This window comes from Talpa occidentalis, unplaced genomic scaffold, assembly GCF_014898055.3.
Source record: "Talpa occidentalis isolate TD23 unplaced genomic scaffold, MPIMG_talOcc4v2.1 talOcc4.7, whole genome shotgun sequence".
Taxonomy (NCBI): domain Eukaryota; kingdom Metazoa; phylum Chordata; class Mammalia; order Eulipotyphla; family Talpidae; genus Talpa; species Talpa occidentalis.
Window position 1 is genome coordinate 86,986,129 of NW_023605083.1, and position 23,823 is coordinate 87,009,951.

At 37.0% G+C, this 23,823-nt stretch overlaps 1 protein-coding gene across 4 annotated transcripts in view; it reads left to right on the top strand.

Annotated features, from left to right (window-relative positions):
- The window catches only part of PAFAH1B1 (platelet activating factor acetylhydrolase 1b regulatory subunit 1), a 71,762-nt gene that overhangs the window by 34,677 nt on the left and 13,262 nt on the right, over positions 1–23,823 (top strand). For all 4 annotated transcript variants that reach the window (XM_037495147.2, XM_037495149.2, XM_037495148.2 and 1 more), the window contains 6 exons: positions 936–1,154; positions 11,826–11,910; positions 12,467–12,541; positions 13,478–13,684; positions 20,665–20,833; positions 22,187–22,289. In XM_037495147.2, the coding sequence (XP_037351044.1) occupies positions 1,123–1,154; positions 11,826–11,910; positions 12,467–12,541; positions 13,478–13,684; positions 20,665–20,833; positions 22,187–22,289 (671 nt within the window). In that variant the 5' untranslated portion in view covers positions 936–1,122. The remainder of the gene's footprint in view (positions 1–935; positions 1,155–11,825; positions 11,911–12,466; positions 12,542–13,477; positions 13,685–20,664; positions 20,834–22,186; positions 22,290–23,823) is intronic.

The window sequence follows — 23,823 nt, forward strand, 5'->3', positions numbered from 1 at the left end:
ATTGTGTAGAAATTGATTTTATAGTGTTGCAGTTTTAAAGGGCTCTGAAATACTAAGTTATATTATCTAAAATCTAGGTTAGAGCACACAGAATGTAGGGTAGTTCAGGGCCTCTCTGGTAGCCTAGGAGTTAAGTCTCAGTGCTGTCACTGCTATGGCCTGAGTTCTATGGCGTGAGTTCGATCCCCAGCCAGGGACCTTAACCTACATATGGCCCAGCAGACCTCTCCTATCTTTCTCCCTGCTCCCCACTCTGTCTCTGGTAAATCCTCTCACCCCACACCCCCTCTGGCCTACACACCCAGTTCTATGCAAAAATAAGTAAACTAAAAAATCTTTAAAAAAAAAAAAAGTAAGGTAGTTCATTCAGTTTTTTATTTTGAAACATGCTTAAATTTTATCTCTATTAAGTGGTTAAAAGAACATGAAGTTGCTAAATAATTTATTTACATTTTAATAATATCAACTATTCTAAGATTGGTAACTGATTTTCAGCCTTGAAATTTACTTCAGTTATGATTGCACCTTTTGGATTGTGGAAAGATTGTGAAGTCCTTCTCTATCTTTTTTCAGGTTATACCTTTTTTATAAATTAGAAAACTTTATTTGTTGCCTTTAAATGGAGAATTATTCTAGACATGTTGTATGTCAACATTTGAAATTTAATAGAATTGGTATCTGTATCAGGCAGGTGACCTAACAGGGGTGGGTAAATTAAGAAATAGTGTTCCGTAAACTGGGCTCCGTAAACTGTAGATAATTTAAAATACATCTTAAATACTACATATTTTTGCACTAATTTTCATGGTAGGTGGAAAGCATCTAATATTCATTAGCATTGCAGCACACTCATCTTTGAAAGTGTGCACTGGCAAATAATAATTTAGAAATAATTTAAATTCTAAGTGAAATAATCTTTTTTCCTCTCTCCTTAGGTGGAATGAACGCTACTTGTTGAACATCTGGTTACTAGTTGGATTCACTTGTAAAAGGATCATTTTACACCGAGTGGAAGCCACTTAGTGGCATATTTAATTATAAATCCACGGATTGCAAAGTTTCTTGATTTTTCCAAAGGAAGGACATACCACTATATCAGATAAGCTTAACATTGCAGCCAAAATGGTGCTGTCCCAGAGACAACGAGATGAACTGTAAGTTTCTCTGTTTTGTACTTTTTATTTTAAAAGAAATTTTCTCATAAAGTAGTAAATTAGAATATTGGATGCAAATTCATTAATGAAAGAGGCATGAAGTGATTTTGCCCACTGCTAATGTATAGCATTTTCTAGCATCCCTTATTTTGGAGCATTCTGCTTTTGTAGGTGAAACATGCAGGGGAAAATCTTTGACTTCCATGTTCTAGATATTTTTAAAATGTCCACTGTCTTTTAAGAAACTTTATTTGGAAATAATTTCACATTTCTACAAAAGCTGTAAGATTACCACAATATTTACAGTATTTACATATATACACTATTTTGTCTATCTGTTTTTAACATTTTATATCATTTCCTTTATGAACACTATGTGTTCATTAACATCTCAGATTTTCCATCTAGTTTCTTACATTCTTACTTTGAGTACTCAATTGGGTGGATTTTATAAGGGCAGTATTTCAAAATGGCCTTCTACATAAGTTTTGGGGTAGAATTGAAATTAATTTTGATGTACTCAAATGAATCTTTACATGCTAGGAAATAATTTTTTCTTGCTCCCATAAATAATGACAAGTAGAAGTTAGGCGGCTAATTCTTAGATTACACTCCTCACCACCCCACTCAGTTATAAATATATTTTTTTAAAGATTTATTTTGTTTATTTGTGCATACAAGAGCTTGGGTGTTGGCCAGAGTTGGGGGGGATGAGAGGATTCACCAGAGACAGAGTGGGGAGCAGAACAGGCGGATCTACTGAAATATACTGCTGAAGGGAGCAGCGGGCAAGACAGGAGAGGTCTGCGCCATGTGGGTTAGCTCCCTGGCCAGGTATCGAACTCATATTGCAGTGGCTAGCAATAGCTTCATGGTGCTGAGACTTAACCCCTTGCTCTGCCAGGGAGGCCCCTCAATTATGAATATTAAGGAAAACATTGCCATGTAGATTAGGCTACAAAGAAAATCTAAAATTTTGTAAAGCAGATGTCACATAGGTATCACTTGATAACCAAATGCAGTAAAATGAAAATTAATAACAGAAGAAGACCTAAGAGAAATCTTATTCATGTGGACATTTTAAAATATACTTACAAATAACTGGAATTAAGAAATCAAAGTGAAACTTGGGATGTAGGGCCTCCCCGGTGGTGCAGTGGGTTGAGCGCTGTGCTGGGAAGCTGTCCGTAGCCTCTGCAGCATGTGTTTGATTCCCGGCTGGCCAGGGAGATACCCACATGGCGTGGTAGACCTCTCCTGTCTTGCCCACTGCTCTCCTCAGCAGTCCTTTCAGTCTGTCTGCCTGTTCTGTTTTCCCCTCTGTCTCTAGTGAATTCTCTCACCCTTATGTGCCTCTGGCCTGTACCCCAGCTCTTGTATAAATAAAATAAATCTTTAAAAAAACAAAACAAAACTTGGGATGTAAAGAAATCAACAATGAATACTCATAACAAAACCTGTGAGCTATAGCCAATGTAACATACAGAAAATTAGATAGTCCTCAGTGAGTTTTTTTAAAAATCAGAGATCAGGTCCTCCCCAGTGGCACAGCAGTTGAGCGCTGGGCTGCCCACAGCCTCTGCAGCGCTGATTCGATCCCCGGCCACTGGGCGAGGGTTCCACATGACGTGCAGACCTCTCCTGCCGCGCTTGCTACTCTCCTCAGCAGCATTTTTCATCTGCCTGTTCTATTTATTCTGCCTGTTCTGTTCCCCACTCTGGCTCTGGTGAATTCTCTCACCCTTCCACGCTTCTTACTGTACCCAGTGCTTGTATAAATAAACAAATCTTTTTAAAAAAAAAAAACCTTTAAAAAAATAAAAATCAGATCAGAAGTAATTACAATTTCAGTGTAAAAATAAGAAACCCCCCAAAAAACCCCAAAATAAACAGAAGAAATTAATAAAAAGTTAACATACATAGAAATTAATAAAATAGAAAAGAAAAACTTGCTAAACTTGATAGTAAAATTTGAAACTAGCATTTGAAGGCCTGCAAAATAGGCAAAACTGTGATTAATAAAGACACAAATGAACTCAGGTGATTTTTCAAAATCATGAAAATTTTCTATTAAGTTTGAAAATAAAAATCACTTTGTTTTCTAGAAAAATATAAATGATAGAATTGTTTTAGAAAGAAATAGAATACATGAATAGATCACTTAGAGGAATTTTTTTTTTTTTTAGAGGCATGTTTTATTTATTTGTTTGTTTGTTTTGTTTATACATGCACTGGGTACAGTCAGAAGCGCAGGAGGGTGAGAGAATTCACCAGAGCCAGAGTGGGGAGCAGAGCAGGCAGAAGGACCAAAGTACACTGCTGAGGGGAGCAGTGGGCGGCAGGAGAGGTCTGTGCGCCATGTGGGACCCTCCTCTGGTGGCCGGGGAGCAGCCGGGGATCGAACCGGCGCCGCAGAGGCTGCGGGCAGCTTTGCAACCCAGCGCTCAACCACTGCGCCACTGGGGAGGCCCCTAGAGGAAATTTTAAAAACTTCAAATATATGTGCTTTTCAAGCTTAGAATTCTTAATTCTGTCAAGTCTTCAGGGACTGGTAACTTCCTATGACATTGTCACTTCTAGAACACGTGTAAAGAAGAGGTGGAAAAGTTAAGAGTTCATTTCATGAGTCTAAAATAGTTTTGATAGCAACACTAGTCAAGAGGAAAATAATAAAGAACATTACAAGTTAATTTCTAATTCAGATATAGATAACTAAATGATAATAACAGTTGAATTGAATGATAATAACAGTTGAATTCAGTAGTGTATGAAAAAAATTAAATCATTGCCAAGTATGATTTATTCAAGTAATACAAAGGTTTTTCAAATTACAAAACCTACTGATATAATTACTATATTAATAAATAGAAGAAAAACCATATGATCAACCCAAAAGATACAGAAGTAGTACTTTAATACTCATTACTGATTGTTAAAAACCTCTAGAAAATAAACAGGCTGTTTTCTCTTAATTAAGGCTCTGCAGGTGAACTATGGGAAGATGTCAGAACTCTCGTTAATAAAATAAAGTACAATCCCAGTCAAAATTCGAACAATCTTTATGAATTTGACTATTAATTCTGAAATTACCTGAAAGAAAAATGCAGGAAAGCAGTTAAGAAAAACTTTTAGAACAGCAGTGAGAAAGAAACTGATTGTATCGGACATCCAAATGTTACTATAAAGGTAGTAAGTAAAATATTTGTGGAATAGGCAAATAAGTTAGGGAAGGAGATAAAGTTCAGAGCCAGGCTCGTTTACCTATATGGAAATTTAGCATAGGATAAAGTGGCATTTCATGTAGTGTTGGGAAAATATATATGTAGTTCAGCAAATTGTTATTGTAGCCATTTGTGCTAGATAAAATAAAATTGAAACGAGATGGAAAATTTGAGATGTTAACCCTTTGCACTCCACTGTCCCCTCTCAGGGGACATCGGAATTCTAGCATATCACTCAGATGTCCCCTCTCAGGGGACATTGCAATTTATTAGTGATTACGGGGAATTGAGGTTATTTCAACGCAACTTTTTGAGACATGCATGTTTCCCTGAAGTTTTATCTTGAAATGGCACAAGAAATTAAATCAAAATATCGTAAAATGGTTCGGAGTGCAAAGGGTTAGTGAACACATTGAAAATATAGAAGAGGGGCCTCCCTAGTGGTGCAGGGGGTTAGGACGCAGCCTATAAAGCAGTCCACAGCCTCTGCAGGATGAGTCCGATCCCCTGCCTGCTAGGGAGCAACCCACGTGGTGCAGCAGACCACTCCTGTCTTCCCCGCTGCTCCCCTCAGTTGCGTATTTTAGTCAGTCTGCCTATTCTGTGCCCCACTCTGTCTCTGGTGAATCCTCTCACCACCCCCCGTATCTCTGGCCTGTACCCCAGCTCTTGTATGCATAGGTAGGTAGATCTTTTAAAAAAAAAAAAAAGAAAGAAAAAGAAAATGTAGAAGTGGTAAAAGAAAATATAGCCTTTGGTAAGAAAGAACTTCCTAAAGATACCAAATGTGGAAACTGAATGGAAAAGTGATGTTTCATAATATTAAAACTAATTTATATATGAAGAAAGACCTCAAATGAAATTAAAATATACTAGTATGACTTGAAAAAGTATTTGCAATACATGTAACAAAGGAAATGACACTGGAATATATGAAGAAACTTTTTTTTTTAAAAAAGATTTTATTTATTTATACAAGCACTGGGTACACGCGGGAGGGTAAGAGAATTCACCAGAGAGAGAGCGGGGAGCGTAACAGGCAGACAGACGAAGTACACTGCTGAGGGGAGTAGTGGGCGGCAGGAGAGGTCTGCGCGCCATGTGGGACCCTCGCCTGGTGGGGGAATCGAACCAGTGCTGCCTAGACTGCGGGCAGCTTCGCAACCCAGCGCTCAACTGCTGCGCCACCGGGGAGGCCCCTGTGAAGAAACTTTTTAACATGAGAAAATTTATCACAGACAACATAGCAAAATGAGGAAAAGATAATTTTAAGACCATTCACAACAAAACATGAAGAATTGAGCAGTAAACTGAAATGGCATTTATTTATCTAAACAAAACAAGTTCTCTAAGCATAGTGGAAATAATATTGATGATAATTGTGCTAGCAACCAAGTGTGCGTTTATGTTATTAGTATAATTTCTTTAAAGGTCAATCTGACGGTGGTGTTTTTTAACATGTTACTTGATCTAACAGTTATATTTATAAAGAGCTTTTTTTTTTAAGCACTGCAAATATGACTCTAGGAATAGCTGTGTTTAAGGATGTTTATTGCTTTGCTTTAAATAATCAAAAACTGGTAACAACCTAAAGTTTTCATCCATCAGTAGGGATATGTTAAATATGGTACATCCATTCTGTGGGATATTTTCAGTTTTATGTTGCGTTAATTTTATTTCAGTAAGACAATTCATTTATAATTTCCTGCTGCTCCCTGTAGTTAACCTTCCTTTGTAAAACATGCTTTCCTCTCTATTTTACTTGCTTTGTTACTTTTTACCTTAAGAAAATTTGCATGATTCCTATGTTGCTTCCTTCCTTCATCCTATTAGTCATCTTTTTCTTTTTAAATGATTTATTTATTTATTTATTTATTTATTTATACAAGCACTGGGTACAGTCAGAAGCGCGGGAGGGTAAGAGAATTCACCAGAGCCAGAGTGGGGAGCAGAGCAGGCAGAAGGACCGAAGTACACTGCTGAGGGGAGCAGCGGACGGCAGGAGAGGTCTGCGTGCCATGTGGGACCCTCCTCCGGTGGCCTGGGAGCGGCCGGGGATCGAAGCATTGCTGCAGAGGCTGCGGGCAGCTTCGCAACCCAGCGCTCAACTGCTGCACCACCAGGGAGGCCCCCTATTAGTCATCTTTGAGGACAGTTCTGTTTGTGGGAAAGAACGACTGAAATGAAATAACTTGAAATCAGGTGTGCTGTTTTATAACACCTTTTAATCACTTAGTACAGTCCTTTGTCCTGGGGCATGTTGCCTCTCAGCTTCCCAGTTCTCCCTCAGCAGGGAGCACACCTTCCTAAAGTGATCTCAGTCAAATCTTTATGGATGATTTAATGTGTATTTCTGTTACATGTGCTGGCTAATTTTCTTTATCCTTCTCCTAAATTCTGCTCTTTGAGTAGATAGTGTTACTGTCCTAAAAATTCCTGTACTTTACCCATTTATTCATCCCTCACTATTTCTCAACCCCTGGCAACCACTGATCTTTTTACTATGTCTGTAATTTTGACACTTCCAGAAAGCTGAAACCATATGGCAGATATCTTTTTCAGAATTTTACTTAGCAATATGCATTTAAGGTTCACCTATATCTTTCCATAACTATAATGTATTTTAAGCAGTGTTTTGTCTTTATAATTGAAGTGTTTTAATTCTCCTGTGCATATATTTGAACACTGTATATATTGAGCATTGATTAGAAAGTAGTTCTGCCTTGACTTCTTTTTTTAAATAGTGATCGTACTTGCCTACCACTTTTGAAACTGTCTGTAAGAATATACTGTAGTGATACATGTTCATGGAATTGAGTTAAATACCAGACAAGATCTGGCATATATACACTCATTGTCATCATGGTGTAAGTAGTTGTAGAGACAAGTGTGGGCATAATATCTTGCGGCATTATCCTGTTACAACTAGTTTTAGGCCTTAAAGTTTGGGGTGCTTTTTGTCTTACTTTTAGGATCTGTAATAAGCAATGAGAGCATTGTTTAGCTCTTGTTAGTGATTCAGATTTCAGACAGGTATTCACACTCCTTTTTAGATCTTCTCGCTTAGTTTAACTAAAGGATACTCTGAGACTGCATTGAAATCCTCTACTGTTTGCACTACCTACCTTTATGCATTAGAAGTTTCTTAATACTGGGTAACAAAAGCAAAATGGTTTAATGAATTGGGTGCTTGAGCAGAAATGAGATTAATTATAATTTACATGCTCTCAATTTCAGGTTTTTATATATTTTTAAAATGACAACATATTTTGAATTACTATAAATGTGTGTGTATATATATACTCATAAACTTATTAAAATATTGGTTTCATCCAGCTTATGATTGAGGTTCTACTTTTTAAACTTTTAAATGTAATCATGAAACCTATAACTATTGTCTGTTACCACTTTATGTGCAATGATTAGTGTTTCTAATTTTTGCTTTGAGTTAAGACTTTAGAGGGTCTCTGAACCTTCAAAAGAAGATTAAAGCATTCTAAATTTGTGTTATATTTAATCTTTATTTGAAAGTTTTTATTTTTTTTTAAAGATTTATTTATTTATGCATGCAACAACTGGGGTACAAGTCAGAGGTGTGGGGAGTGAAAGGATTCACCAGAGACAGAGTGGGGAGCAGAACAGGCAGATCAACTGAAATACACTGCTGAGGGGAGCAAGGGGTGAGACAGAAAGGTCTGCTGGCCTATAAGTGGAGTAGCTCCCTGCCGAGATCAGACTCAGGCTGTAGAGGTGATAGTGCTGAGATTTAACCCTAAGGCTACCAGGGACCCCTATTGTAGAAATTTTGAAAATAAAGGTAAGCAAAACCAAGGATTATTATCCGTCTTCTTCAAGTCAGTAAGTGCTAACCCAAATACTTAAAGGTATGATAAAGGTATAAGTAGTGGTACTATAAATTGGAATAATGCTGGGGAACAATTTGACAGTAACTGTCAAAGTGTCCCAAAAATGAATGTGTCTTTTGCCTTAGTCTGCTTAGACTGTTACCACAAAATTCTATAAATGTAGTGGTTTAAAAGCAGCAGAGGGGCCTCCCCGGTGGCGCAGCAGTTGAGCGCTGGGTTGCGAAGCTGCCTGCAGCCTCTGCAGTGCCGGTTCCATCCCCGGCTGCTTCCCGGCCACTGGAGGAGGGTCCCACATGGAGCGCAGACCTCTCCTGCCGCCCGCTGCTCCCCTCAGGAGTGTACTTCGGTCCTGCCTGCTCTGCTCCCCGCTCTGGCTCTGGTGAATTCTCTCACCCTCCCACGCTTTTGACTGTACCCAGTGCTTGTATCAATAAATACATAAATCTTTAAAAAAAATAAAATAAAAGCAGCAGAGGGCCTCCCCTCTGGTGGCGCAGCGGTTGAGCGCTGGGCTGCGAGGCTCCCACAAATAAACAAACAAACAAACAAACAAACAAATAAATAAATAAATAAATAAATAAAAATAAAAGCAGCAGAGATTTCTCAGAGTCCTAGAGGCGGGGAAGTCCAAGATCAAGGCATAAGTAGATTTGGTGTCTGTTCCTGGCTCATGGTCTTTATTAGGGGACTTAACTCCATTTGTGAGGAGCCTGCCCTCAGGACTTATTCACCCCTAAAGATATCACTTCTAATTACTATCATGTGGGGGATTTGGGAGGGGACACAAGCATTCAGATAGTGTTTTTGACTCAAATAGGAAAATGTAAGGAAGGCTCCCTCTATATGAATTGTATGTTTGCAACATTGTTTAAAATGTTGAAAAGTTAGAAAGTACCTGAAAGTCCATTTGTTACATCTATATATGGAATACTAGTGGAGTATTAGTAACTATAAATGTTGTGAATGAATATTTACTGACAAGGAAATATTTTCATAATGTATTAATGAAATCAGCATGCCAAGCTATTTGATTAAAAACTATACATGGTGATGTGAACATGGTATGAGAAGACTATACTAAAAAGGTTTAGTAGTAACAATTTCACGGTGTTGGACTTTTTTTTAAAAATAAGGATAAAGGCACAGTCCTTTGCATTTTTCTCCTTTTAATATTTTTATCTGGAAACATCTCCATTTTCCAGTCCATGGAAACCATAATTGTTATAATTTGTGCACATGTTACATGTGTATCAGCTGTTACATGACCTTGGATGTTGTGTGTGCTGCTTGAAGTGTATTTAGGCAAAGTTTTAGGATTTAGGACTTAACCCTCTTGTCAAGGAATGGAACTAGGTGGAAACATTAAGTATCGGCAAATACTATATATGATTTGTTTACCCTTGACATTTCCCTTTTATTTGCTTGCTGTTGGTTTTTTCTAGATTATATAAAGCAGAGAATAAGGCTAAGAAAGTACCTTTTAGCCTCTTTGTTTTCCCTTATTATTCAGGATATTCTAACCAAAGGGAAATTTATTTTTGTTGAGGGTTTGTGATACATGCCTTGAGAACACAAAATATTGGATGGACTATTTTGAGAGAGCGTTGCCTTCTTATTTTGTGGTGTTTTGGAGGGCCCAAATATACCTGCTTGGTGGAAGTTAAAAAGAAACAGATTTCAGTTCTGTGTAAAGAAGATAACTTCTTAATGAATCAAGTTATCCATTAGTGTAACAGGCAGGGAGGTACAGACTGTGATAAGCGCTACATACAAGGACTCACAGTATCAGTAAGATTCTATCTTTTCTCAACCCCCATGTTCACAAATATGATGCATTAACAGTCTCCTGCTACTTAATACATTTTAATCATTGGCATGCTAGTAATTATCTGGCATATAAAGTATTTTTGTTTCAATCCTCTATTATCTTTAGTTTTTCTTAGTTTTTAAAATATCATAGAATTAAAACTTAATCCCGGGCCTCCCTGATGGTGTAAGGGGTTAAGATGCAACCTATGAAGCTGTCTGCGGCTGCTGCAACACAAGTTCAAGCCCCAGCCAGGGAGCTACACACATGGCACAGCAGACCTCTCCTGTCTTGCCCACTGCTCCCCTCAGCAGTGTATTGCACTCAATCTGCCTGTTCTGTTCCCCACTCTGTCTCTGGTGAATCCATCCCCCCAACACACCTCTGGCCTGTACTCCTGTTCTTGTATGCATAAATAAATAAATCTTAAAAAAAAAAAAAACTTTAACCCCACCAATTCTTCAGTATTACTAGAGTGTTTATATTGCCTTAAGCAGTAAGTTGGTAGTAGCATTGGCATTTATGCAAGGATAATCATACCAGGGTTGTTTGTAGTAGTTAAATTATATGTCTCTATGATGGAATATTTTATCCCAAGAAAGAAGCAAATTTTTGCTGATAATTAGATTGCTAAGATTACGTGAATTTATGTGACATTGTGTATAGGACATTATATTGAGTTGTCAGAAAAGTCATGACACATTTTTGCTTGAAAAGCATAGAAAAAATGTCATGACTTTTCTGACAATCCAATATAATATATGCACACTATAGTTTGTTTTTGAGACAAATAATGATTATCTCTGGAAGACTATGCAGATGTGTGTTTATATAGGTAGATTGATCTGAAAAAAATACTTGAAAAACCACTGGTTAGACTGTTTGCCTCAGCGATGGAATATTTAGGGGTCATTGGTGGGAAGGAAACATATATTTAAATTTCATTTAGATGTGTGTATATATTACCTTTAAAGTAATTTAAAGAAAATCCCAGCGAAATGGACAACTATTTTTATCATGGTAGAACTTAAGCCTTAAAGAATTTGAGTTACTGAAATAGGGTACCTTAGGAAGGAGGTAGCTGATCTTCTCTTTGAAGGAATAGAAGGAGGCCAACTCTCCCACCCACCTGTGACTGTGCTAGTGAAGTGCCTCTTTTTCTCCTTTTCCTAATAAACCTGTCCTTTAAAAAAATTAAAAAAAAAAATACAAGAACATGAAGACACATCTGCTAGTTCAGCTTCTCTAACTTTCATGTTCTTTATTCTGAATGAATGACTCATTTTGTGATAGGGTGCTAAGATAGTTTGTGCCTTTTATTTTTCACCCACTTTTGTATTGGTTTAAGGTTATCTGTAATATTAAAAAAAATGATTTCAATTTTATCAGTACATTTCTTTCTATAAAATAAATTTTAATTGCTAGTACTTGAGTGTCTCTTAACTAATGAGCAGTAAGGGAAGGCTAGATATAATACAAAATTGATGATTACTGGAACAAATGGAAACCTAATTTTATAAGACATATCTTGGTCTATAGAGTGCCCATAGTTTGTAAGCTTGTATACAAGAGTAATATGTTACTAATGTACTATGACAGGGCTAAATGTCTTAGAGGCTGCTTTTTGAGGGGTTCCAGTAAATATGAAATAATTGTAAGATTTTGAAGGGATTACTCTTTAAACAAGTGTGTCTTAAGACCTTGGAGATTTTTTTAAAAACACTCAAAATGGAAATGAGATTTTGCTAGAAGTTAATTCGAATTTGTTTTCTTTCAGAAATCGAGCTATAGCAGATTATCTTCGTTCAAATGGCTATGAAGAGGCATATTCCGTTTTTAAAAAGGAAGCTGAACTAGATATGGTATGTTTGACTTTTTATAATTATTCATAGGTAGTGGATATTACTCAAGTGTCAGTAGTTATAAGTCACCATAGTGATTTCCAATCTTACTATTATTATGGTGGCATTGAACGTAGCCTTCATTTTTTTTTTAGTTTATTTTAAAGTAATGTTTAAGCTTAGGGATGAACAGGCTGGGTGGTTTGAACTATCATAGGTGAGCCATATTTTTATTTTTATTTATTTATTTATTTTAAAAGAGATTTTATTTTTATTTCTTTTTATTTATTTATACAAGCACTGGGTACAGTCAGAAGCGCGGGAGGGTAAGAGAATTCACCAGAGCCAGAGCGGGGAGCAGAGCAGGCAGAAGGACCGAAGTACACTGCTGAGGGGAGCAGCGGGTGGCAGAGAGGTCTGCGCACCATGTGGGACCCTCCTCTGGTGGCCGGGGAGCAGCCGGGGATCGAACCAGCGCTGCAGAGGCTGCGGGCAGCTTTGCAACCCGGCGTTCAACCGCTGCGCCACCTGGGAGGCCCGAGCCATATTTTTATATGTTCTCATTTTTTTCCTCCAGAATGAAGAACTAGATAAGAAGTATGCTGGTCTTTTGGAAAAAAAATGGACATCAGTTATTAGATTACAAAAGAAGGTAACTGAATTTTTTTTTTCCCCTTGAAAGTTATGTTGGGAGTGTTCTAGATAAATTTTCTTAAAATATTGACATTCTTCAGCATTAATTATATTTAATCTTGAAAAGGCAAATAAAAATACATTTCCATGCTTTAAAAAACTTTGATCTAGGCAGTCTTTGCTAACTCATGCAGCCCTGGGACTGTCTGGGTTGAATCAACACAGCCCTGACTTCAAGAGTTGATACTGAAAGAATTCATTTGCTGATTTCCCTGAGAAGGGTACATGGAGCCTATAGGATGTTGGAAAAGAGAACTAAAAGGATGCTCTCAGATCAGGATGCTCTCTGATCAGTCTCAGATCAGTCAGCTCTGAACTTTTAATCATCTGCAAAATGAAAGCAATAATAGTATTCTGGTCCTAAACTCTAAACTTTCAGTAGAGAAAATTTGAATGAATGAATAAATAACATTGTTATAACATGAATTAATCCATAAAAACTTACAGAAGTGCCTAACATGTAGATGCTCAATAAATACTAGCTTTTATTATGAATGTGTTTGTTATTATAAGCATACATAATGAAAATTGTGGTTTGGAAGGCGTTTACTCGGAGTAGCACACTTCAAGTGACCAAGACAGGTACAGTGCTCTTCATCTAATTAGTAGATATAAATTGATTCAAAAAAATGAACTTTTCTTTGAATTAAATAGTTAAGATATAATTATACTCAATATTTCTCAATATGCAGTTTTGTCACACCACTAAAATTTCGGTGGTGAAATAATTGATCATTTTCAATTAAATATGGGACAAATGCTTTGTAAATTACTGACTTTTTTTTTTCCCAAGTATCCTGCATATAGAGAAAGTAAAGGCAGTGCTAAAAAAACCCCCAAATATGCTATCTTTTATTGGAATCTGTCTGTACATAACTGTGTGTTCCTTCTCAAGGTTATGGAATTAGAATCAAAGCTAAATGAAGCAAAAGAAGAATTTACGTCGGGTGGACCTCTTGGTCAGAAACGAGACCCAAAAGAATGGATTCCCCGTCCACCAGAAAAATATGCATTGAGTGGTCATAGGAGTCCAGTCACTCGAGTCATTTTCCATCCTGTGTTCAGTGTTATGGTCTCTGCTTCAGAGGATGCTACAATTAAGGTAGTATTTTCAAAACTGAAAGATATACAACAGGATAATTATTAAAAATAGATTGACCACTAATTTGGTGAATGAAATAAAAGGATCCTAAAAATGAGGACCTACATAGAGAGATAGAAGGGATTCCTTGAAACTGTGATTGGTTCTAAACTTTGAAGGACAGAATTAGCATATGTTTCATTTTCACTCCCAAGAGGACAGCTGCCACATAAGTTCACTGATGAATTTGAGAAAATTGGGTTTCACTAATTTAGTGTTGAACAATAGATCACTCATTGCCTTAATAATTTTTGTGCTTGGACAGTGAAGATTTAAATATAAGTGTGTGCCTTTTCAGCAGAGGCAATAGATGAAAATATAGAATTTCAAAACTAATAATTCAAGGACTGACTAGAATCAGCAAAAGAACTCAGTGGAAAAACACCTTTAAATTGGACTTTATGTATTTAATGTTGATTCCAAGCTAAATAGTTCTCCCCATGGGTGTGGAAATGGTTTTTACTTTATAAATTACGTGTATGTTTTATAAATACATTTTGTATGTTTTATAAATATATATTTTATATTTATAAAATATATTTTGTATGTTTTATAAATATATATTCTTTAATATTTTATCTTTTAATCAGTAAAAATATTTTCATAATTCCTTTGATCCAGACACAATAGAAGAACAGTTGTACAAACCACCTGCAGTAAGATAAGTAAAATATAGGGCCTCCATGGTGGCACAGCGGTTGAGCGCTGGATTGAGAAACTGCCCGCAGCCTCTGTAGCTCCGGTTCAATCCCTGACCTCTGGCCAGGGTCCCACATGGTGCACAGACCTCTCCTGGCACCCGATGCTCCCCTCAGCAGTGTATTTCATCAGTCTGCCTGTTCTATTCCCCGCTCTGGCTCTGGTGAATTCTCTTACCCTCCCGCGCTTCTGATTGTACCCAGTGCTTGTATAAATAAATAAAATAAATCTTTTTTTTTTTTTTTTTAAAGATAAGTAAAATAGAGTTAAAAGCTCTGGGAAGATTTTTCTATTCTAACACTTCAAATTAAGTTCTAGATATTCAGTTTCATTCTTAGGGGTATAACTAAGAAAATGTGAAATACAGATCACATACCAATCCACTGTAAAATATAGAACTACTTAATGTGACTGTACTTAGCCTGTTTTTAAAATTATTTTTTATACTTTTTCTGTGTAGTTCGGTGCCCCTCTATCCTGTGGACTCTTGGTGATCCACGGGGTGTACTTCAGAGTAATTGGAAAAGAGTCTTAAACTCTCATGTATCTGCAGGCTAAGACAAATACATACCTAATACATTTATATATTGCTATTTTTCAAATGTACATAGACTTGTATTTAAATTGTTGATTTTGTGATGGTCTTGTTTACTATCACAAGGTATAGAGGTGGAGGTAAACATTCTTGTAGGTTGGAAACCCAGCCTTGATTTTTGTAGCAGTAGTGTAAAAGTATAAGCAAAATGGTAAATTATGAACTTAAAATATCTATTAAGTCAACTTTAAAATACTACAAAGTTTAAAATTTTTTAATCTGTAAATTATGCCGCATACCTCACGACTACTAATGTTCTCCCTTCAGTTTATATTTAATGTGCACATGTGCTTGTTTCATAATGAAAAGCATTTGTATTTAGTTTTGTTTCCTTTTGGATTAAATTTTTTTTTAAGATTTATTTATTTTATACAAGAACTGGGGTACAGGTCAGAAGCGTGGGAGGGTGAGAATTCACCAGAGCCAGGGCGGGGAGCAGAACAGGCAGACAGAGTGAAGACACTGCTGAGGGGAGCAGTGGGCGTGGCAGGAGAGGTCTCCTGGGCCATGTGGGGTTCTCCCTGGCCAGCAGAGAATCAAACCGGCACTCCAGAGGCTTCAGACAGCTTCTCAGCGCAGCGCTCAACTACTGTACCATCGGGGAGGCCCTGGATTAAATTTTTAAATACCTCTTTGTTTTTAGTGATTTATCATTTTTAATAACTAAAAACAATTATGAAGACTACAGGGTAGTTAAGGTCAAGAGCAAAGCCTCTGTTCAAGTTGTGACCCTGCCAATTAATAATGAATGTGATCATGGGCAAATTAACTTTTTGTGCTTCCTTTTTTCTGTAAAATGAAGATAGTTAATACCTACTCACTGGGTTTTGCAGAGGATTAAATGATGTAATATATAGAAACTACTTAAAGCAGTGCTAACAATAAAGGAGTGCAGTGTCAGCAGTTGTTTCAGCATCATTAGCAAATCTTTCTTTGGAATTTTTGAGTTATTTACAATCAGCTATTATAAATAATGTATTCATTTTTATACATAAAGCCTTTTTTTCCCTCAAAAATGACCTTGGATATTTTGCTTGAAATGAAAAAAAAAAGTTTCTATTCCTTTCCATGCTTTTCCCTTCATTTTTGGTAAAGTTGGTGATTTCTAAATTATCATTTTGGTAGAACTCCTTTCCATAACTCAAAAGAAGAAACAAAGAACTTTTTAAATTTTGTGATCATCTTGAGCAAAGTGCTTGGTATGTTTAAGGCTCAATTTTCTCATGGGACTTGGGATTAAAAATGCCTATGTCTTGGGCCTCCCTGGTGGCGCAAGGGGTTAAGCACTGCACCGTGAAGCAATCCGCAGCCTCTGCAGCATGAGTTCCATCCCTGGTCAGCCAGAGAGAAACCCACATGGCGAAGCAGACCTCTCCTGTCTCGCCCGCTGCTCCCCTCAGCAGTGTATTTCAGTCAGTCTGCCTGTTCTGTGCCTCACTCTGTCTCTGGTGGATCCTCTCACCCCCCTCATATCTGGCCTATACCCCAGCTCTTGTATGCATAAATGAATAAATCTTTTAAGGAAAAAAAAAAAAAAACAACCTATATCTTAAGAGTACTTTGCTTAAGGGGCCTCCCTGGTGGCTTGGGGGTTAGGTCTCAGTGCTATCACCTCTATGCCCTGGGTTTGATCCCTGGCCAGAGAGCTAACCCACATGGTGCAGCAGACCTCTCATCTGGCCTGCTGCTCCCCTTAGCATAGTATTTCAGTAAATCTGCCTGTCTCTGGTGAATCCTCTCACCCCTTGCACCTCTGGCCTACACCCCAGTTCTTTGGGGGGAAAAAAAAAGTCCTTCGCTTAAAACGAAGTATACATAATAGTATAGTGCCTGACAGATAAGGTCTCAAACCTAGCTAATTGTTACATTATCAACAACAAAATTAAAATATTTATTATATTAAATAATATCTCTTGTGCGTCTGAATACTACAGCCTTGTTCCTTTTAGAAACATTCTTTATATTTATCAACATTTAAACTATGATAATTTAGGGAAAAATGGTAATGAATAAATATTTGAGCTAATTCATGACTGTAGTTTAGTTTCATTTTTGAAATACTGTTTCTGCTTGTTATTTGTAACTAATTCTTCAATGTTAAAAAATTAGCAACAGCTATTAAAACTGAAAAATAAGTTCAAGTAATAAAGAATATGAAGGATTGCTAGCTTTAATAAAGAGTTCAAATGTGGAAAACAGTAATATCTCAATACACAAAGGGAACTGTAGGACATGAACAGTCAATTTAGAGAAGAAAAAAATGACTAACCAACTCCAATAAAAGTTTTGACCTTGCTGCTAATAATAGAAATGCAAACTAAAATTACAATATTAAATTTGCTAAGATATTTCACTTTTTATTTTATTTTTTTTAAATAAAACTTAAAAAAAAAAAAAAGATTTATTTATTTATTTATACAAGCACTGGGTACAGTCAGAAGTGCGGGAGGGTGAGAGAATTCACCAGAGCCAGAGTGGAGAGCAGAACAGGGAGAGTGAGGGAGTACACTGCTGAGGGGAGCAGCAGGCGCAGCAGGAGAGGTCTGTGTGCATATGGGTCCCTCGCTGGCGGCCGGGGATCGAACCGGCGCTGCACAGGCTGCAGGCAGCTTCGCAGCTCTGCGCTCAACCATTGCGCCACTGGGGAGGCCCGATATTTCACTTTTTAAAAAGGAATTCCCAGTAGTGACAGGAATTTGATGAAGCAGGATCCTTAATATATTTGAAACAGTCTTATGGGAGAATTATTTAGCCAAACATATGAAGGACTCAGAAGTTTATGCTTTTGACCAAACCCTTTTTCACCATCATTATGACCTAAGTATTGCAAAACTAGGATATTTTTAATACTCAGATTTTTATAGTGTTTTATATAATAAAAAATTTAGAAAATTTTCCTCCTAGCAATGGAAATTAATGCCTTTTAAAAGAATGCTAAGGTTTTAATGGCATGGAAATAGGATAATGAATATACATGGTGGGTGACACTTGAAGAACATAGAAAGGTGGAAAAGCGATACCATTGGTAGGATTACAAATATTTTTGATTGTCTTTGTATCAGTAGATTATGGATTTTTCATTGTGAGCATTTGTTATGTTTATAATAATATAGACGTTAAATACCAATGCTTATTTTCAGTTTGTAGAATATTCACCTGAACTTTTCCTGTCAAAATAAAACATTTAAGTACCAAAATGAAATAAAGGTATTACAGTAAAACTACAGACTGATACAATACTAGATACAATACAACATAGATTCAAACTGTAGCAAGTTATAAGCAAATTGAACTCAGCAATTTTTAAAAAGGATAATTAATACTTCATAATGAAATTGGGTATACCCCAGAATGCAGGATTAGATCCACTTTTGAAAAATCAGTCAATGTGGGGCCTCCCTGGTGGCACAGCAGGTTGAGCGCCATGCTGGGAAGCTGTCCACAACCTCTGCAGCGTGTTTGATTTCCGACCGGCTAGGGAGATAGCCACATGGCAAGGCAGACCTCTCCTGCCTCGCCCCCTGCTCCCCTCAGCAGTGTCTTCAGTCCATCTGCCTGTTCTGCTCCCCACTCTGTCTCTGAATTCTGTCACCCTCCTGTGCCTCTGACCTGTTATCCCAGTTCTTGTATAAATAAATAAATCTTTTATTTCTTTTAAGATTTAAAAAAAAAAAACATGAATTTAACAGAATCACGGGATGTAAGGTTAATATACAAAGAGTAATTGCATTTCTATACACTAATATTTCTATGAATAACTGAAAATTGAAATTTAAAAATGCTACTGACATAGTAGCATTAAAAAAAAACCAAAATACTTAAGGATCAATTTTTTTTGTTTTAAATATTTATTTATGCATAGAAGAGCTGGGGTGCAGGCCATAGATGCAGGGGGGTGAGAGGATTCACCAGAGAAAGACCCGGGAACAGACAGGCATATTGACCGAAGTACACTGCTGAGGGGAGCAGAGGGCCAGTCAGGAGAGGTATGCTTCGCCATGTGGGTTGCTCCCTGGATGGCCGGGGATTGAACTCGTGCTGCAGAGGCTGAAGATTGCTTCATAGTGAGATGCTTAACCCCGTGTGCCACCAGGGAGGCCCCCAATTTTTTTTAAAGATTTATTTATACATACAAGAACTGGGGTGCAGGCCAGAGGTGTGGGGGGGTGGTGAGAGGATTTACCAGAAACAGAGTGGGGAACAGAGCAGGCAGATAGACTGAAATACACTGAGGGGAGCAGTGGATGAGTCAGGAGAGGTCCACTACACCATGTGGGTCACCTTCCTGGGTGGGGATTGAACTTGTGCTGCAGTGGCTGCGGATAGCTTCATAATGCTGTGTCTTAATCCCTTGCACCACCAGGGTGGCCCCCTTAAGGATCAATCTTAACAAAATGTACACAAAATTAAACTGAGTAATCACTTCCATGTAAAACTTGAACATTGGGCCTCACCGGGGTGCAGCGGTTGAGTGCTGGGCTGCGAAGCTGTCCACAGCTTCTGCAGCGCTGGTTCAATCCCCGACCACCAGCGAGTGTCCCAAATGGTGCACAGACCTCTCCTGCTGCCTGCTGCTCCCCTCAGCAGTGTATTTCGTCAGTCTGCCTGTTCTGTTCCCTGCTTTGGCTCTGGTGAATTCTCTCACCCTCCCGCGCTTCTGACTGTACCCAGTGCTTGTATAAAATAAGTAAATAAATCTTTTAAAAAAAAAAAAAACTTGAATATTTAAATGTTCGAGTAAAATCTGTTTATATTAGGAAAAGAAAGAAAGTTTTCTGTAAAACATTGTTTATGAAAGATACTTTCCTTAGATGAGTTTTTTATGTAGTTGTGATCACATATGTGTGAACTTTGTGTTCTTTTTTTACATTATTATGTGCCATAAACACATTTTTTAAGGTTGTAGATGTTATATCTACTTAACCATTACCCAAATGTGGCTGTTTACACAGTTTTCACGATGCATTCTCTAGTTTCTTTATTGGTTCATATATATCCTACCGCAGAAAACTTTGAACTTATGGAAAGAATAAAATCAGTTGTTTGATTTTAGAACATGATTTTCAGATTAGCATTAATACTTATTCTTGATGGCTTGTTATTTTGTTGTCCTAGGAAATTTATCTTCAAAATGTGATTATGACTTCATGTTTTTGCGTTAGAATGATTTATGCTTTTGCAGTCTTGCTATTCATAAAATTTTTCCTTGGTTTCTTAAATTTCTAAATCCTGCTTGTCTTGTAGAATTGAATACTCCTCACCATTTGTCTTAGAGTCTACATTTTAAAATGCCTGTCATAGCACCCTGAGACTTTTTTTTCCACGCTTAAATTTATTTATATGTCTTTTGCCTTTCTTGTAGCTTTATATACTTAGTCACTGGCATAAATAGGTATATAGTAGATGTTTATCGTAAATAGGGTAGTAGAGGTCTACTACAACACCAATTTTCTCTGTAATTGCAACACCAATTTTCTCTGTAAAGATCAATTTATACTTGAGGATATGCTATTTCTAAGATATTTATTTACCTTTTGTCATTTGCTCAATTAATTAGTAAGGTGCCATACTGGCCTGCTGAGTTACTTATGTAAATCAAGAAAGAGTAATGGGTTTATGTTAACCAATTTTTTTTTTCACTTGACAGGTGTGGGATTATGAGACTGGAGATTTTGAACGAACTCTTAAGGGGCACACAGACTCTGTACAGGATATTTCATTTGATCATAGTGGCAAGCTTCTGGCTTCCTGTTCTGCAGATATGACCATTAAACTATGGGATTTTCAGGGCTTTGAATGCATCAGAACCATGCATGGTAAGGATAGAAAATAATAGTATTCTGATACTGATTTCTAACGTGATATTCCAGAGAAGGAAAGAGTATTGTTTTTTAGTAGTAACAGGTTCCCTAGTGTCTGTGTTGGTGAAATAGAATGTGATGCATAATAGTAGTTCATGGGTAAGCCACAGCAGTTGAGAGTTGTTTCTGTTGAGAGGTTTTAAGTATCTTTTAACAAGTTTATTTTCACAATTATTTTGGGCTAAGAAAAACTGCTAAGATATTTGTACCTTTGAGAAAATGAAGTTAGTAGATTTAAATTTTTTCTCCATTAGTACAGTGAAGTCCAGAGAGAATAGATGTAGTAAAAACTGGAACCCACATTTCCTTGCTCACTTTTAAATGTTTCATATATATTGTCGTCTGGTTGTTACATTGCTTTCTTGGATCTTATCACAGAGACTGTTCTCTGAGGCAGTCTAGCTTTATGGGAAGAACATGGGCTTTGGAATGGGTTCAGATTCCTACTTATTTACTTATGGTATTAGGAAATTTTAAACTTTCATCTCCAAGGTAGAGGTAATACATTACTAAGTTGTATGGATTGTTGTGAGGATAAAATGAGATCATATACTTAAGTCACATTGGTTTAGTACCTGGCTCATAGAAAGACTCACTAAATAAGGATGTTTATTGTTTCTTTAAGCATGATGAAATTTGAGTGTTTGGATTTCATATAAGCAACACATACTTTTAAAATAGATTATCTTGTAATGTTAGTATATGAGTAAGCTATGTGATTATATAGAGGGTATAATTTGAAGGGTGTGTTTTTCCTCCCAAATTAAATCCATTTGGAAAGCTTACCAACTAGAATTCTATTGAATCTTTTTATAAAACAGTATGTTTCTTTAAGTACTCTATATCTTGTTGCTCTACTTAAGAGTTCTTTTCAATAATCATATATTCTTTGAAATGATAGGAAATTTATGAGGACCCTCCATGACTTTTCCCACAAAGGATAACTAATTAGGAATGTGGATAATGTATATTTATCTTTGTATATCTTATATCTTAGACTCTGGGAACATAGTATCTTTCTATTGTTCACATATAAACATTCAGCATGTTAATAATGTACTAAAATACTGATGATACTGATATCTTGTGATTTCTCAAACAGTTGTGCAGGTTGCAGTGTAATCATAAATTTTATTAAGTTATAATTCCTTCTTGTATAGATTCAAGTTTATTACCAAATTTATATTAAGTCCAGTACCTTTAAAGTTGTGATATTTGAAATGCCCTAATGAAATTTCATGTTAAATTGGGGCTTTATTGCTCTTGGTAGAATATCACTTAAATATATTCATATGTTTTATGTTTCAGGCCATGATCACAACGTTTCTTCAGTAGCCATCATGCCCAATGGAGATCATATAGTGTCTGCCTCAAGGGATAAAACTATCAAAATGTGGGAAGTGCAAACTGGGTAAGTGGGTTTTGTTTAAAAGTGTCAGCTATTTCAAAGTAAGATGAAATAGTTACACATTTCAGCAAACAATGAATTAGGTTTATGTAATGTACTGATAAAATTGAGACAGTATTTGGCAGATACAGATGATGTATTTTGGAATGGAAAGGTAGAACCTTTTGAAATAGTTGATACATGCTGTTAGTATCCCATAATGGATTTACAACAGTGAACTAAACAACTAAAATCAAGATTGAAAGTATATTTTTGTGGGGGGGGGGCGGTTCTCAATGAATCCTTCTTTTTTGTGTGTGATTTCCTTTATGTTAAAATTGTTTTTCCAGGTTGCAATTACCAGTGAGTTTTAATTTTGCTTTAATGGCAAGTCATAGCATACATTTTAACATTTTTTTTTTCTGCCTAATGTTTGTACTAACCATATGCATCTCTTCGGCTATTGATATAACTATATATGATCTATAACAAACTGTAACTAATTTTTATTTAAATGAAGTTTAAATAAAAGCACCAGTTAGATGGTAAATTTAGTCCTCTTGAGTTTGACTTGTTTTCTAGATGTTATTGTACAAAGAAGTATGCCACGCTGCCCTGGTGGCCTAGGGATTAAGTCTGAGTGCTATCACTGCTAAAGCCTGATTTATCCCCTGCCAGGGAGCTAACCCACATGGTGCAGCAGACTTCTGTCTCACCTGCTGTTCCCCTTAGCAGTATATTTCAGTATATTTGCCTGCTCTGCTCCCCATTCTGTTTCTGATGAATCCTCTCACCCCCTCCCAACCTCTGGCCTACACCCCAGTTTTTCTACACCAAAATAAATAAAACCTTAAAAAAGAAAATAAGTGAAGGGCCTCCACTGGTGGTGCAGCGGTTGAGTGCTGGGCTGCGAGGCTGCCTGCAGCCTCTGCAGTGCCCGTTCGTTCCCTGGCCGCCAGCGAGGGTCCCACAAAAAAAAAAGAAGAAGAAGAAGAAGAAAGTATGTCTACCTTAAAATCATCTAATTCAGGAAATAACTACCAAATAGAATTTAACCATTTTGTGAACCATTGTGTAGGGGAAAATAGCTGGGGGTGGAGGAGAGCCTTTAGTTTAATCTGAAAAGGATCAATGTCATCTTGAAGAGAAATTTGTTGTAGATACTTAAAGATTTCTTTGAATTTTAAAAATTTATTTGTAATTGGTATAAAGCTGCACTACTTCTTTCTTGTGGTAATTGAGATGAAGAAAAATGATAAAGGTGCAGAAGTTGAAAGTCTAATTATAGGATTTGCATTCCTTAAGGAGTTCAATCTTTAAATCCTGTATAAACCAAGGAGTTGCCTTGTCTGTGCCTTTTTACCTTAAGTCATTTGCTAATAAGAGGAATGCTTAAGAAAATTTTGTAGGGGGCCTCCCCAGTGGCGCAGCGGTTGAGCGCTGGGTTGCGAAGCTGCCCGCAGCCTCTGCGGCACCGGTTCGATCCCTGGCTGCTCCCAGGCCACCGGAGGAGGGTCCCACATGGCGCGCAGACCTCTCCTGCCGCCCGCTGCTCCCC